Genomic DNA, 15,010 nt, shown 5'->3' with positions numbered 1-15,010 from the left:
AAGAGAATAGGGTTAATTCCGTTTTGGCCCCCGATTTGTGACCAACTCACCGTTTTGGTCCCAATAAGTGTCCGGCAGTTCGTTTGGTCCCAATTTCCTGTTTGGCCCCCACATTTTTTATAAGCTTCTCCATTATACCCTTATGGCAATTCCGTAATTTAAATGTGTTTTTTTCTCTTTGTCCACCTCACCAAGCAATTCCACGTCACATTTGTCCACATAAGAGCCGGAATATGTTGCCGGAAAATGTCGCCGGACGACATCTTTTTCCGGCGACCTCCATTTTTTTTTTTTATCTTCTTCTCCAATCATCACGAGTCTGTTTGTGATGAATCTTTCTCTCTCTCTCTCTAGATCTGTTCTAGAGAGAGAGAGATAGACGAATGAAAAAAAAAAATTTAAGAGAGAAAAAAAAAACAGTTTGAAGGTCGCCAGTCGAAAATTTGGTCGCCCGGCGACCACTGCCGGTAAAGACGATGATGTGGCGTGTTGAAATGACGTGGCAGAGAGAGAAAATGAGATGGAGGAAAGAGAGCAACGGAAAGTTAAAGATAACGGAAAAGGGGGCTATACGGGAATTATTGCTAAAGTAGGGGGCCAGGCAGGAAGCTGGTCACAAAGTTGGGAGCCGTTTGGGAAATAACCCGAAAAAAAAACGCTATCTACATCTTGACAATCAAGAAAAGATATTTAATTACCGTGTTTAAGGGGTAATTGCGAGGCCTCGTTGCTTTCCCATACCATACATTCCTAGATTGTTTCACTTCACCAACATCACTATTGGCATGACATTCCGATTCTGTAAGAAAATGTTAAAGATTTTAAAAGGAACTTAGATCCAAAAATAAATTGGAGTATAAAATTCAGACAAAGTAAAATAAATTGAACAAAATCAAAATCAGAGAAACTTACCATCATTTTCGAACCCCTTGACATGCCCTTTGTGTATCTCAAACGCCACATCTATCATTTCTGCGGATAGAAATTTTCTTAGGATGGCAGAGAATGTGTCTATGGTGTTCTTTTATATAGACCTGAAGCCCATAGTTATCTCTCCAAACCGCAACGATGAGCCCCTTGTATTGAAAACCATTGTTTTCAAGAAATAATTCTCCCATCTGACGTGGATCCTAAGGTTCTAGTTTCTAGAAATACCTCACTTACTCTATGTGCTTTTATTTTTCTTATATACCGCTTTGCATATCACGTTGTAAGAGTCTCAGTTGTTACAAATAAACCGCTTTCATCTCACGTGACTCTAAGGCAGTAATTTTAAACAATAATTATGCAATCTCTTATTGTTCAAGGATCTTACCTAATGATTTTGTTAAAATGTAAACCTTTTATATCACTGTAATTTTTTTATACTAAAAAAAAAAAAGGTAATAATATGTGATGATAAAACAAGATTTTTGTTTCTTCGAAATGGGCGTAGATAATTTTCTGATCATTTTGTGAAAGACACATGAGCTTTTGATTAATTAGGAATCGACTCAATATTAACTGCCACTTAACTTCAACTAACCGTCGTGGGTCAATTTGTTAAATACAAGAATTACTTATAAATTTGTAAAGGCTATGGCAGGCCTTGTTATTCTAAGAGCTACCTAATCATTATCACATCTTTGTCACCTCAAAAATTACGCCATGAACTGAAGTGCAGTTCTCCATTCACATGTCATACAATTATAAATTATTAAATTGTAGTCGAAAATAATTAATACGAAAAAATGATAAGGAAAACTAAAGATCTTAAATTAGGTCGTTAATGCTTTGACTATATTCTCATGTTGAATGTTTAGGCTATGAATTATAAGGTTTAAATGCAGCTCTTGGTTAGTTTCTCCATTCACATGTCATACAATTATAAATTATTAAACTGTAGTTAGAAATAATTAATAGTGAAAACTGATCAGGAAGACTAAAGATCTTAAATTAGATCGTTAATGCTTTGACTATATTCTCATGTTGAATGTTTAGGCTATGAATTATAAGGTTTAGATGCAGCTCTTGGTTAGTTTCTCTTGGTGTATTTTAGTTATATGGACCAAATGATTATTTTTTTCCCTTTATCTGCACTTTGGTGCTTAATATACTCGTCACTTGCGTGGTTGCTTAGGTTTTAAATTGTAAAAATATGAAAATGTTATTGGATGTTCGTCTATACCTCTTATATAAGGCCGCGGCTTTGGGGAATAAAGAAAAATCTCTGGGGAATAAAAAATTAGTTGATAACAAATTGATTTAGAAGTATGTTCTTGTTTTAATTCAAAAATTGATTTGATCAAACATTGCCCCCTAATCTCTATCTTCTCACTTCGTGTCTCTCTCGTTCTCGTTTTCGTTTTCTCTCTCTCTCTCTTTCTCGTTTTCTCTCTATCTAAAGAAAATTCCATCCGCGTTTATTATTAGTAAACCTTATACCCACCATTAATGAAAGAAGACCTACTATTCATCTCTCTCTCTTAAAAGGAAACGGCATGCATGAACTACCCACTCAAGTATCCTTCTCTAGGGAGTGGCCCCTCCATTAAAGAGTACATCAACATTCTCTTTCCTTCAGCTGGAAGGGAATCAGAACCACTTCATCTCCTTCCTTCAACCAATCTGACTGTTAATTCAAGCCCATCTAATGATTTCAAACAGGCCCATGGAATTCACCAGTAGTGGATTGTTGGTGGATTGTTCGAACAATAGTGGGGCTTAAACCCTTTGGACAGTTTATGATCATCATGATTATCAGATAAATCTTTATACACAACTTCAAATCACTTTTCGTGTGAATTTTTTTCGTTCTATATTAGTGATGTCTTCTGTTATTTGATACATCTCATATAAAGTTTTGTTAGATTTTCCTTATTTGATGATTTGAAAGGTGATTCATTATATTTTAAAAAAAAAACAAAATTCTCTTTCTCTCTCTAAAAATTGTACATAAATATAATTATAATTCTAACCTGTTACTACTACAACATCAATGAACAAAAATTCCACCTACCCATCTCTCATTTTTCCTTCTGAAAACCTGCAACGACAAACCGTAATCCATGGAATCTCTGAGTAAAGTTCAACTCCTTCAAATCTCATTTGCTACTCTTTTAATCTTCACTCTTCTAACCCACTACACATTCTTATTCTTCACTCATTTCCTTCACTTTATTTCCATTAATTTCACTTTTTCTTTATCCTGCGCTTGGTGTTGTTTAATCACTCTAAATCCCCTGTATATTGTCTTCATTCTGGTATAGCCCAAAAACAGCTTCGTATGGATTCCAATCACTGGTACACCTTCTAATACGACCCAGGATTGTTTTGGCCACATCAGTTTCATTTTGTCCTCTCTGATGAAAAAAGGAAGGAAAGAAAACAATAGGATTCATCTTCAAAATATTTATGCAGGTAGGTATCTTCATAAAAGTGCGCAAAGAGCAGATAGATATTCTCCAGACTACGATCCCTGATGAGGATAAGAACGGGAATTCAAAAGCATGGCTTGGCATACGGGGTGACAATTCTCATGTTGATATTATAACTTACAAATATGTATTGATATGAACAGCTAATTCTTGGTTACATGTTTTTGCTGTAATATTTATGTGCTCTCTCTGTCTAATAAGATCTTAGTTGTTGAGACAAGTTTCTCACCAAATTGTAAAAAATGTCGTTCTTCAGTTGCAAGCAGAATGAGGGACCAAGAGGCATGTGTTTTAGCATGATGGAGTATTTCGTATTATAAACTTAGAAGAGATATGATTGGAGACCTGGACTCGTGCTGCCTAAAAATCCAAATGTTTTGAATAGGCTCTGTCAAATTGTCAAAAATAGTGACTCTGTCAAATCTTACACTTAAACAACATGTAGGTACCCATCATTTCTAGCTGTGTCAAAGCACAAAATTCTTGCCCACTTCGTATAGATCTTGGTTTGTTAATCTATCCTCTTCTTCATGTTCTGATATTCACAACAAGGGTTTTGATTCCTATCGCAGTTCAGAATGGAAATTGTGTTTGTTGGCTATATAACAATTGAAGTTTATCAAAAGATGTTCATGACTTGTACTTTGTAAAAAAGTTGGAGTTGGAAATTCCAAGATAGTAGCTCTGTTATTTTGGTTTTGGACCTAATCTAACTTTACAACATTGACAATATTGATACTGCCATAAAAAATCATCTATATTCAATTTTGAGAAATGAAAGCATTTAAGTTAGCTCTGTTATTTTGGTTTCGGATTCCTAAATCCTAACAAATTATCATATGCAGATTTTCTGTAAGAAACAAGAAAGAATCATCTATATTCAATTTTTCTTTCGCTTCTCTAGTTCAGTTAATTAAGCTTCTTCTTGTAAGATCTTTAAAAAAAAACTTCTTCTTGTAAGAGGAATCCTGTTAAATGGAGTATTATTATTTTCTAATTATTTTAAATTTATAGGGAGTATTTCAGATTAGTTCTATTTCAATAAAATAACTATCAAAGTGATTCACAACCATTAGATTGTGGTATTTTATGATTAAAACTTATCTCTGGAATTAATATGATAAAAAAAGTAGAGATTCCTCCAGTAAGTTCATCAAGAATTGAAAAATCAAAAATACATTCTCATTACTACTAATAGAATACCCAGTATATTTGAACTCAACTATTTCTAAAACAAAAAAAAAATAAAAATAGAGACCACCATTTTTCTTACCATTACAGAAATTAAAAACTACTCCATGTAGTTAACCCTTTTTCAACTCTAGATAAACTTCCCGACAAAATGACAAAAATCGTACCACACAAAACTTCACTTGAAACGAACTAGCCAAAACCCCACTTATCACTCAAGCCACAGTAGTCATCAAATATAGTTTTTAATCTAATATATATATATATATATATATATATATATATATATATATATATATATATATATATATATATATATATATATATATAAAATAATATAAAGTAGAAATGATAGCTTACTTAAACTCTACTGTAAGTAAATCTAGAACTTTCGACACATGTTTATTAAAGAAATGTTCACATGTAATCTTCATATCGGTAATCTAATTTCGAAAATAATGAAAATTAATTCATTTATGATATTTAATAATAAAAAATAAGAAAAATGTTATTACAAAAAATTATTACTTGTTTTGAAATTATGTTAAATAATGTCTTTTTTTTTTTTAGAAAATTAATGTTTATTCTTCCTCGTAAGATTTGTCAATTGTTTTCTTAATATTATATTAAATAAGGTACTTTTTATTTTATAAAATCGATTTTAAGAAATCAAGATTTTAGATTTATAAAGGAAGCAATTTTAAATCATCTTCATACCCATACAATTTGGACTTAAAAAGTTTATAATTAATTAACTTATAATATTTTAGTAATAAAATTGATTTCTATTAAACTAATAAATTTTGTTGATATCTTAATAACGTGCTTAATTTATAATATCTATATAACAATTAAGCTAGGTTTTGGTGCCATGTCATAAACATTGTCTATAAATCTTGGCCGTGCAATCTTCATTGGTAAATCATGTCCCTTGATCTAAAGCACTATATAACAACCTATATTTGAACTTTATTTTTCAGCCGATTATAATGCTAACCGAACCCCATGATCTCTGATGTTTGCTAGTGAGACATGAAAATAACCCATCAGAATCTCTTAACTCGGGCTATTAGTCCAGTTCGAGCAGTTACTTTCATGAATTGTGTGTTTTTCTTGTCCATGTGTCTTCTACGGTAGGGGTGAGCAACGGTCGGTTTTTTTCGGTTTTAGCTTGAGCCGAAGCCTACCAATAAGTGGCGGTTTCACTAAATCGTCGGCCGAAGTCGAGTCGATTATTCGGTCGACCGACATGGTTCGACCCGGTTTGGTTCGGCTCGATTGAGTTTGGTTAATCGGTTTAACCAAACACAATTTCATTGCATAAAAAATAAATTTATTATTCTTGATTAGGGTTCTTTTAGATTTTTTCCTTTTCAGTTTAATATTTTTTAACGTTATTATCTATTATTAACTTAAGGTAACAAAACTAATTCGGAACTTCTTACTAAAGTTTACTATTTTTTACTCTCTACTTCTATATATAATATTTTAATATGTTAAATACCTTAGGGGTCGGTCAGTTCGGCTTGGGCGGTTTCTAGAAACCAAAGCCGAAGCCAAACCAAATCGATTTAAGTTGTTCGGTTTTTCGGCCGAACCGAGTTGAATAGTGATCGGTTCGGCCCAAAAATCGATCGGTCTGGTTCGACTTGGTTTGATTCGACTGATTGGTTCAGTTTTTGCTCACCCCTAATTTACGAAATTGAGCTCGAAAAATAAATAAAAAGAGGGGTATTTTGGTCATTTTAGTGGTAAGGGTATTTGGCGAGTTATGGCCGATTTTGATGCTCGGATGAAAGTAGAGTCCAAGATGAGTTCAGCGGCGAAAACGGGAGTTAAATCGGAGTCCGGAGTAGAGAGTTAGCCCAAGTCAAAGATCGAGTCAAAGATTGTAACCCAGTAAACTAGATGACACGTGGTTCAGATCTGGCGGGAGTACGCGAGACAATCTGGGCGTGAGTGGCATACTGTTGGCGCATGTGGTACAATTTCGGGATGTCCTGGAGTATGTGATTCAGTACTCGTGGACGGAGGTAACTACAGTGGTCTCAAGCGATCCACCCCTTCATTTCTGTGCACGGCTTGATTTGATGGTTCTTATACGACACGTGCCATCCAACGACTTGAATTGAGCGTCCCACCTTCTTAAGTTACTTCTGCTACACTATATTCACTCGACTTTGATAGCAATTAACAAATATTCTGTTTCCATTTTCTCTCATCTCTATTTTTTGGTCGTTCAAAAAAGAAAGAGAAGAGGAGGATGTCAACAAAAAAGAAAGAAAGAAAGAGGAGGGTGTGGGGTAGGAATAGATGGAGATGGAGAAGGATTAATGGAAACATAAAATCAAGAGAGAAAGATATGTTTTTATAAATGGAAAGAGTGATTTTTAGAGATCACCAAACAAAGAAGAAGAGTTGCAATTTGGATTGATTTAGATAGAGGATTTACACAGAGATGGGATAACCAAACAAAGAAGAAGAGTTGCAATTTGGATTGATTTAGATAGAGGATTTACACAGAGATGGAAAGAACAACTGGGTAAAGCTGGAGATATTTGATTTCTCGGCTGGATTTAGAAGGAAGGTTGAAGATCCAATTCTATGACTAGAGAAGCTTGAACAGATTTCATAATCATCCTAGTTTTTTAAGACAGATAACACAGAGAGAGAGAGAGGGAGATAGAGATTTCTCTCGTGATTGCAGCAGATTTGTCAAGAGAAGGAAATATAAGCAGAATTTTAGTGAGAAAAAAATCAGTGGGGAGATTTCTGAAACAAAGAAGGAAATACGATTTTTATTTTAGTGAGAGAGGAGAAGATAGGGAGTATATTATACTTCCTCTTCACAGCTAAATGAGGAGGAGATTCAAAGTTTTATTGAAGATTCAACAGATTTTTTGGGACAAAGTCGACTGTGGAGAGCTCTTGACTTCTCTTCTATATTTAGTGAAACAGAGAGAGAGAGAGAGCAACAAATCATCTCATCTTTGGGGGGTCGAATCCTCTCTGAGGCTCAACTTAATATAAAGATATCAGAGAGAGAGAGAGAACCAGAGACCATTATCATCTTCTTCTTCCTCTGTTTTCGTTTATTTTTGTGAGAGAAAGGGAGAAACAAACAGAGAGAGAAGTATGTACAGAGAGAGAGGGATTGTTTGTATTTTCAAGTTTTAATATTACATAACATACCTTCTTTCAATTGGTTGGTGTTTGTTGAGTTGAAATTGAATTAAAAACAGAGAGAGAAGCAGTGGAGAGAGAGAGAGAGAGAGATTTGGTGGAGAAGAAGACCACGTTTGGATCGGGAGATTTGCTGGAAAACTATTTTCCCACTTGCTGGAAAATTACTTTCCTTAGGGTGTTTTTGGCTGCCAGACAGGAAATCAGCAAGAAAGGTTTAATTCTTCTTCCATTTTCTCCCTTATTCTTCATATTTATTTTAATCTCGTATTATGATTAGCTAACCATCTAATCTAGGCCTAGGATGAATCCCATTTTTGAGCTTTTAGAAACATATTTTGAATTGATTAATTCTCTAACTGTGCTTCGATGGTTAAGTTATTTTCTTAAATCGGTTATCTTTTCATTTTGTATGCTTTTAGATTTGATAAATCATGCTTAGGTTAAATCCTTTGATTGTTTATACTTATCACTTGATAGATAATATAGTTTAGAGGTTTGTTTTTCAAAATAAAATGATTATCAAACGGGTTTTAATGAAAACATCTTCCGGAATTCGGATAGTTCATTACTTTGAATTTTGAGTTATAAAAAGACAGATTTAATTGATTAGATAATTATTTGTTCTAAATGTGATTTTATGTGGTGAATTCCTAAACCCAAGACTTCCCTCATTTGAGTTCATCTCTGTTATTTGTTTTAATGCTTTATTATTTTTATCACAAAAAAAAAAATCAATTTTCAAAGAAAAATCTGACTAATTCTAAGTTTAAGAACGGGTTTGACTAGTCTCTGCAGATTGACCCCGGTCTTACCGGGTTTTACTACTTGACGCCCTTGAACTTGCGGTTATAGACCTTTTAGGCTGATCATTTGCTTTAACACCAAAAAAATATCTTTGATTTTCTCTTTCTACGCTTAACTTCCTCGATGTCCCGATTGGTTCATCTAGTTTCTCAACAAAAAAATTGGTTCGTCCAATTCCTCATCCAAGGTCAGATTCAATATGTTTTCACCATGATCTCTCCTCCATTATTTCTAACTTCCCCATAATAAATTCATTTAAACCAGAGAAACTGCACAAACATATAGTTCTACCAACGTCAATTGGAGTTCCAGTACTCCGTCTCTCACAGTTGAAAGGTCAGTAACCTTTTTCCGAAAACCCATAATAAATTCATTTGTTGTTCGTTTTTTTTTTCTGTATGTAGTAATTTTGTGGAATCCTTAGCTTGATCCATATACTTTATTAGCTTGATTTGTTTGGGCTTCATTGAGTTGTTTTACAACCGATAGTTATAGAGATTTATTTTCTGTATGTAGTAATTTTGGGCGTAGATTTTTAGCTAATTAATTCCATATGCAATTCCATTCATTATTAGCTTGATGCACATAAGGTGTTTGCATAAATGTTCAATTGATGATTAACGAAATTAATGGAACTCTTAGAATTCTTCTGCAAGTGAAAACTATCCTCGCATATCTAATTGTTGGTCAACACAAGGGTTTGTTTTTAGTTAGGTCATTACTTGATTTAATTATTGTTAGTTAAATTATTCTAGAAAGTTTTTAGATTGCTTGTATGCTGACTTCTTCATGTTGCGTAAAGGGCATTCTCCCGCCGCAGGGCGGAGGTTATGCCTAGTATAGATATACAGGAGGTGGTATATATAGTTCTTAGGATGTATAAAAGCATTGTGTTATACAATCCATTGGATTCTAGGAGATGTAACGGACACACCTGCCCAAAATCAGAGTTGGCAAAACAACCAACTATTAATGATTTACTAACTTTTGACAAAGGAAAATGCTAAATGTACAAAGAATCTTTAACAAGATTCTTGACAAAATGCTAAGTGAATGGTCCCGATCAAAGTCAAACTGTCAAAAACTTTGATCAATTTTTGTCTTTTAGTGAAAATGAGTCATTAAGTCAAGAATTTTATCAAAGACTTTGTACATGTAGCCCTCCCGTTTGTCAAATTAATCCAAATGTCAATTCTTGATGGACTTTTTCACTGCTTTTAATAACGGTTGAATATAATTTAAGTTTGAATTAGTTTTTTTTAATGTTTTCTATCATTTTTATACGTTAAATTATAATTTGTTTCTGTTTTTAACGAGGAAAGATTTAACGACTATCTATATGCCAATTCTTCCGAGTTAAAAGTAGAAAAGGTTTATGCGTTGAACCGTTAAGGTAAATAATAAATGGGGGTCCCTTGAACGAATAATTTACTTTATTTTGGAATGGGGAGACCATTTTGAATATCGTTTGGCTAATTAAGGAGAACTATAGAGAGGTGGACAAGATAAGAAAAAGTTAACAGGGTTGATGGTACGCCCGACTTGGACGGGCATAATCTAGTGGGAGAAAGTGTCACCTTGACCGGGACTTGGCCTGGATACTTGCCGGACATACCATCATTTTTGAAAAGTTAATGTGGTTAAATTTGAGAATTATTTTTATCCTGCTATACTATCTCATTAGAAGTACAGATTAAGGAAGTATTGGCTTAGATGCATCATGAGATCATAAGGTATTGGTATCATAGGTGTATGAAAAGCTACCACATAAACAAGTAAACGGCCATATATAAATGTGATAAAACAAATTGGTTTTCGGTATGGGAGGCCATTAGTAGAAAAGCAACCATGGTATAAAGAGTTTGTCCATTTTTGCAGATTGTCAACGTCGATCTCTTTAGCTATCTCAAACCTAGAGTTGAAGTAAGCATGTACATTGAATATCTCATTATAAATAAACTTCTTAAATCTCTTGCAAATAAAATTTCATCTGATGTCTATTTTAGTATACGTAATTTGAGTTGTAATGAAGAGAACTCTAACATAAGATAGCATGTTTTACATTTGTATGGAATTCATGATTGTATTACTCAAATTGATTTGTTTAAACCTGAAGAAGACGTCTCAAAAATTAATTTTGTATGTTTGAAGAAACGTACGTAGCTTTATTAGTTGATGATCACTCTACAAAATGTTCAGAGCCGTGCGGTGCCCAGTGCGGGCGCCCGCAATCTAGAGGGCCCACAAATGGTAATTAAAAAAAGTAGTAGTGGACGTGTGGACTGGATCAACGTTAAATTCTTTGTTTCCCTCTCACCCACCGTTGATGCATGTAACGTGTGGTCCCACATTAAAAATTCTCAATTTCCACAAAATCATATTCCTTAATTCTCTCTCATCTTTAACATTATTTTATTCACTCGTAACCGCTCAAATTTTTAGTTCCTTTTATCTCTTGCCTACTATTTTATTATTAGCTTATTATGTTTCTAAGTCCTCTCCTAAATTCCTAAATTATTACTTATAAATTACAGTAAAAGAAGTTATTTCTTATAAATTAAGAAAATGGTTGAAGTTTGCATTCAATTTTGGATTCTGAGTAATTTTTTTGATTTCTCCCGTCAATTTATTTTGAATTTGAATGTTATTCTGATTTTAAAATATCTCTTTACGATCGATTACACAAGGGGCAGGGCCCCAAATAAATTTGCACTGGGCCCTGAATTCTCAGGCACGGCCCTGATAATGTTCCTATATGTATGTTCTCGCACGTCATTGGAATTAATTCTCCATATTAATGTTTGAATTTCAAATCCACTGATGTACATCGTTCCATGAAGGCAAAACACTACCTCAAAAAAATGATTTGGCTTGGTGTTTGTCTAAAAACAGAGATACATAGTAGTAAACGAAGATTTTGGTCTAGTGTTCGATCGGTCTCTTGTACTTTCATGCATCATTGACTTATTTTTAAGAAGTGTTGGAAGGTTGAAGGAAAACGGAGAATGTAATTCTTCATTTCCTGGGTATTGGCTCAAGGGATTAAGCTTGATCTCAGAAATAGGAAGCTCAGATTCAACTTGAGCGTACACCCATAGCTCAGACTCCGGGCACTTTTGTGAGCGATGTGAGACTATCACGAGAATGCTTAGATTTTTTTTAGCAAATTGGGTTTGTGACGAATTTGTATAAGTGACACACATAAAAACCGTTCCGATTTAGATTTGAATGTCATATTATATGTAGGTAATAAACAGCAAAAAGGAAAAGAGATCTTAAACACCTAATTTAATTAGTTTGAAACTTGAATCAAGGAAAGCAACAACAATCTTATTTAAAACACAGTAACGACGACCCCCTAGATGAAAAACTAGATTAAAAGAAAGTTAAAGAAAGCATAACATATGACTAAGTTTAAGGAAAAGCAACAACAATTAATCCTTATAGTAGCTTTATTTTACTCCTGGCACAGATCATAGGAATCAGATAATATCGCCTTCTCAAATTCCTCCGGCAGCTCCATTGTGGTCTTTTATTTGAAACTGCGTATACAAATCAATCATGAAAGTCTCATAAGTCCAAATTAAGATAATAATTAAACATAATTAACTAGGAACTTGAATGTTATGCTTTATCTATAATAACCTCACCTTGTTACATATGGCTCAGTCGCAAAATCTGTATACATTTCATGAGTGATGAGTTCCACAGGTGACGCGGTAGTAGCTGGTGCTTGTAACGCGGTAGTAGCTGGTGCTGATTCTGAAGCAGCAGCTTCCGACTCCTTGGATTTTGGTTCAGGTATTGACTTCCTTCGTTTTGGTTTGGTTATTATTCCAGTTCTTAAAAAGAATAAAACCGATTTCTTAGACCGAAATCGATAGTCGAACACTGGATCATAATAGTACTGCACGCATATATAAATCATATGAAAACATCGTTAGTTTCCCCGGTAAATGCCTCAATGTATATGTATATACTATAGTACTAAAAGTAATTCTCTTGAACAAATAAAAGAAGTTGGTGATATGATATATATATTTACCGTGTCCTTCCTACTACCATTGGGTCGTTCCTTTTCTTCCATCCTCCAGTCTTCGGGTAGCCATATCGGCCACTCAGTATCAGGACTATCCACTAGTATTTCTGCTTTTGTTTTGGCTTCGTACGATAGACGCTTCCTCCCACGATTCGACTTCAAGATGGTGGTTACGGGGGTTGTTACTTCAGGATTATCAGTTATTGTTATCTCATTCCCCAGCAATTGTTGAACATCAGTGTTGTCATCAAATTGATGAGCCACTTCTTCACTAGTATCATCGTTCCATGTCTCGTCATTTAAACCTAGACACCTCTCTAATTCAACCTCCCAATCATCCTTGTCCTCGCCCGTTTCTGCGTTAGGAAACATTGGATCCATGGCAAATGAATAAGGCAGAAAGAGCAAGAGAAGAATGATGAAGATGAGGAAATGGAGAAGAGGTATTTATAGTGATTTTACACTAGTTGTATATTATATATATGTATCTGTATGATATAGTATATCTTTTCATAACAATCTTACAATATGTGTATTTGGGTATGTAATTTAATGGCATGAGTGTATTAACTTTTATGATATGTATCTAAATGATCTTCTAAGAATATTAAGGTAGTTGGCCATAATGATAATCTAATTTTAGATTTTTGAAATAAGATTTTTTTTGATATTTTTCTATGAGAAAATCATGTAAAAAAATTTATGAATTGGCAAAAATAAAACTTATAAGATCATGGAGAACCACTTTGACTTTACAATAAATATTCTATTACTTTTTCCTCATTTTCTTTTGGTTTTTAGGATGAATTCTTTGTAATATTGTAAATCACTACAACAAACATCTTTTTTTAATAAAAGATATTGTCTAGGAGTCCTTCCTCCTTTGCAATATGGTCAATTTTTAATAGATATTAGAAATTCTTAAAAGAGAATAGGGCTAATTCCGTTTTGGCCCCCGATTTGTGACCAACTCACCGTTTTGGCCCCAATAAGTGTCCGGCAGTTCGTTTGGCCCCAATTTCCTGTTTGGCCCCCACATTTTTTATAAGCTTCTCCATTATACTCTTATGGCAATTCCGTAATTTAAATGTGTTTTTTTCTCTTTGTCCACCTCACCAAGCAATTCCACGTCACATTTGTCCACATAAGAGCCGGAATATGTTGTCGGAAAATGTCGCCGGACGACATCTTTTTCCGGCGACCTCCATTTTTTTTTTTATCTTCTTCTCCAATCATCACGAGTTTGTTCGTGATGAATCTTTCTCTCTCTCTCTCTAGATTTGTTCTAGAGAGAGAGAGATAGACGAATGAAAAAAAATTTAGAGAGAGAAAAAAAAAACAGTTTGAAGGTCGCCAGCCGGAAATTTGGCCGGCCGGCGACCACTGCCGGTAAAGACGATGATGTGGCGTGTTGAAATGACGTGGCAGAGAGAGAAAATGAGATGGAGGAAAGAGAGCAACGGAAAGTTAAAGATAACGGAAAAGGGGGCTATACGGGAATTATTGCTAAAGTAGGAGGCCAGGCAGGAAGCTGGTCACAAAGTTGGGAGCCGTTTGGGAAATAACCCGAAAAAAAAACGCTATCGATCTACATCTTGACAATCAAGAAAAGATATTTAATTACCGTGTTTAAGGGGTAATTGCGAGGCCTCGTTGCTTTCCCATACCATACATTCCTAGATTGTTTCACTTCACCAACATCACTATTGGCATGACATTCCGATTCTGTAAGAAAATGTTAAAGATTTTAAAAGGAACTTAGATCCAAAAATAAATTGGAGTATAAAATTCAGACAAAGTAAAATAAATTGAACAAAATCAAAATCAGAGAAACTTACCATCATTTTCGAACCCCTTGACATGCCCTTTGTGTATCTCAAACGCCACATCTATCATTTCTGCGGATAGAAATTTTCTTAGGATGGCAGAGAATGTGTCTATGGTGTTCTTTTATATAGACCTGAAGCCCATAGTTATCTCTCCAAACCGCAACGATGAGCCCCTTGTATTGAAAACCATTGTTTTCAAGAAATAATTCTCCCATCTGACGTGGATCCTAAAGTTCTAGTTTCTAGAAATACCTCACTTACTCTATGTGCTTTTATTTTTCTTATATACCGCTTTGCATATCACGTTGTAAGAGTCTCAGTTGTTACAAATAAACCGCTTTCATCTCACGTGACTCTAAGGCAGTAATTTTAAACAATAATTATGCAATCTCTTATTGTTCAAGGATCTTACCTAATGATTTTGTTAAAATGTAAACCTTTTATATCACTGTAATTTTTTATACTCAGAAAAAAAAAAGGTAATAATATGTGATGATAAAACAAGATTTTTTGTTTCTTCGAAATGGGCGTAGATAATTTTCTGA

General features: G+C 34.2%; 1 protein-coding gene across 1 annotated transcript; it reads right to left on the bottom strand.

Annotated features, from left to right (window-relative positions):
* Positions 1–11,870: 11,870 nt before the first annotated feature.
* On the bottom strand, positions 11,871–14,562 carry LOC147544260 (uncharacterized). Its single transcript, XM_086638588.1, has 5 exons — positions 14,475–14,562; positions 14,261–14,361; positions 12,643–12,992; positions 12,248–12,504; positions 11,871–12,139 (listed from the first exon to the last, which is right to left on the bottom strand). Exons 2-5 carry the CDS (start codon positions 14,304–14,306, stop codon positions 12,130–12,132), a joined length of 663 nt encoding a protein of 220 aa, XP_086494714.1. The 5' UTR covers positions 14,307–14,361; positions 14,475–14,562; the 3' UTR covers positions 11,871–12,129.
* Positions 14,563–15,010: the final 448 nt, after the last annotated feature.

This window comes from Eschscholzia californica, unplaced genomic scaffold (assembly GCF_041429995.1).
Source record: "Eschscholzia californica isolate CP2 unplaced genomic scaffold, dmEscCali1.0.p SCAF_4, whole genome shotgun sequence".
Taxonomy (NCBI): domain Eukaryota; kingdom Viridiplantae; phylum Streptophyta; class Magnoliopsida; order Ranunculales; family Papaveraceae; genus Eschscholzia; species Eschscholzia californica.
Note: the sequence above shows the minus strand (reverse complement) of the source record. Positions and strands in the feature narration are given on the sequence as shown.

Excerpts from the sequence above, each read along its gene's own strand:
- LOC147544260 (XM_086638588.1), bottom strand. The coding sequence starts at position 14,306 with ATGGTATGGGAAAGCAACGAGGCCTCGCAATTACCCCTTAAACACG. Across the intron at positions 12,993-14,260 it reads GCAATTACCCCTTAAACACG|AAACGGGCGAGGACAAGGAT; the intron begins GTAATTAAATAT and ends TTCCTAACGCAG. Across the intron at positions 12,505-12,642 it reads ATGGTAGTAGGAAGGACACG|TACTATTATGATCCAGTGTT; the intron begins GTAAATATATAT and ends ATATGCGTGCAG.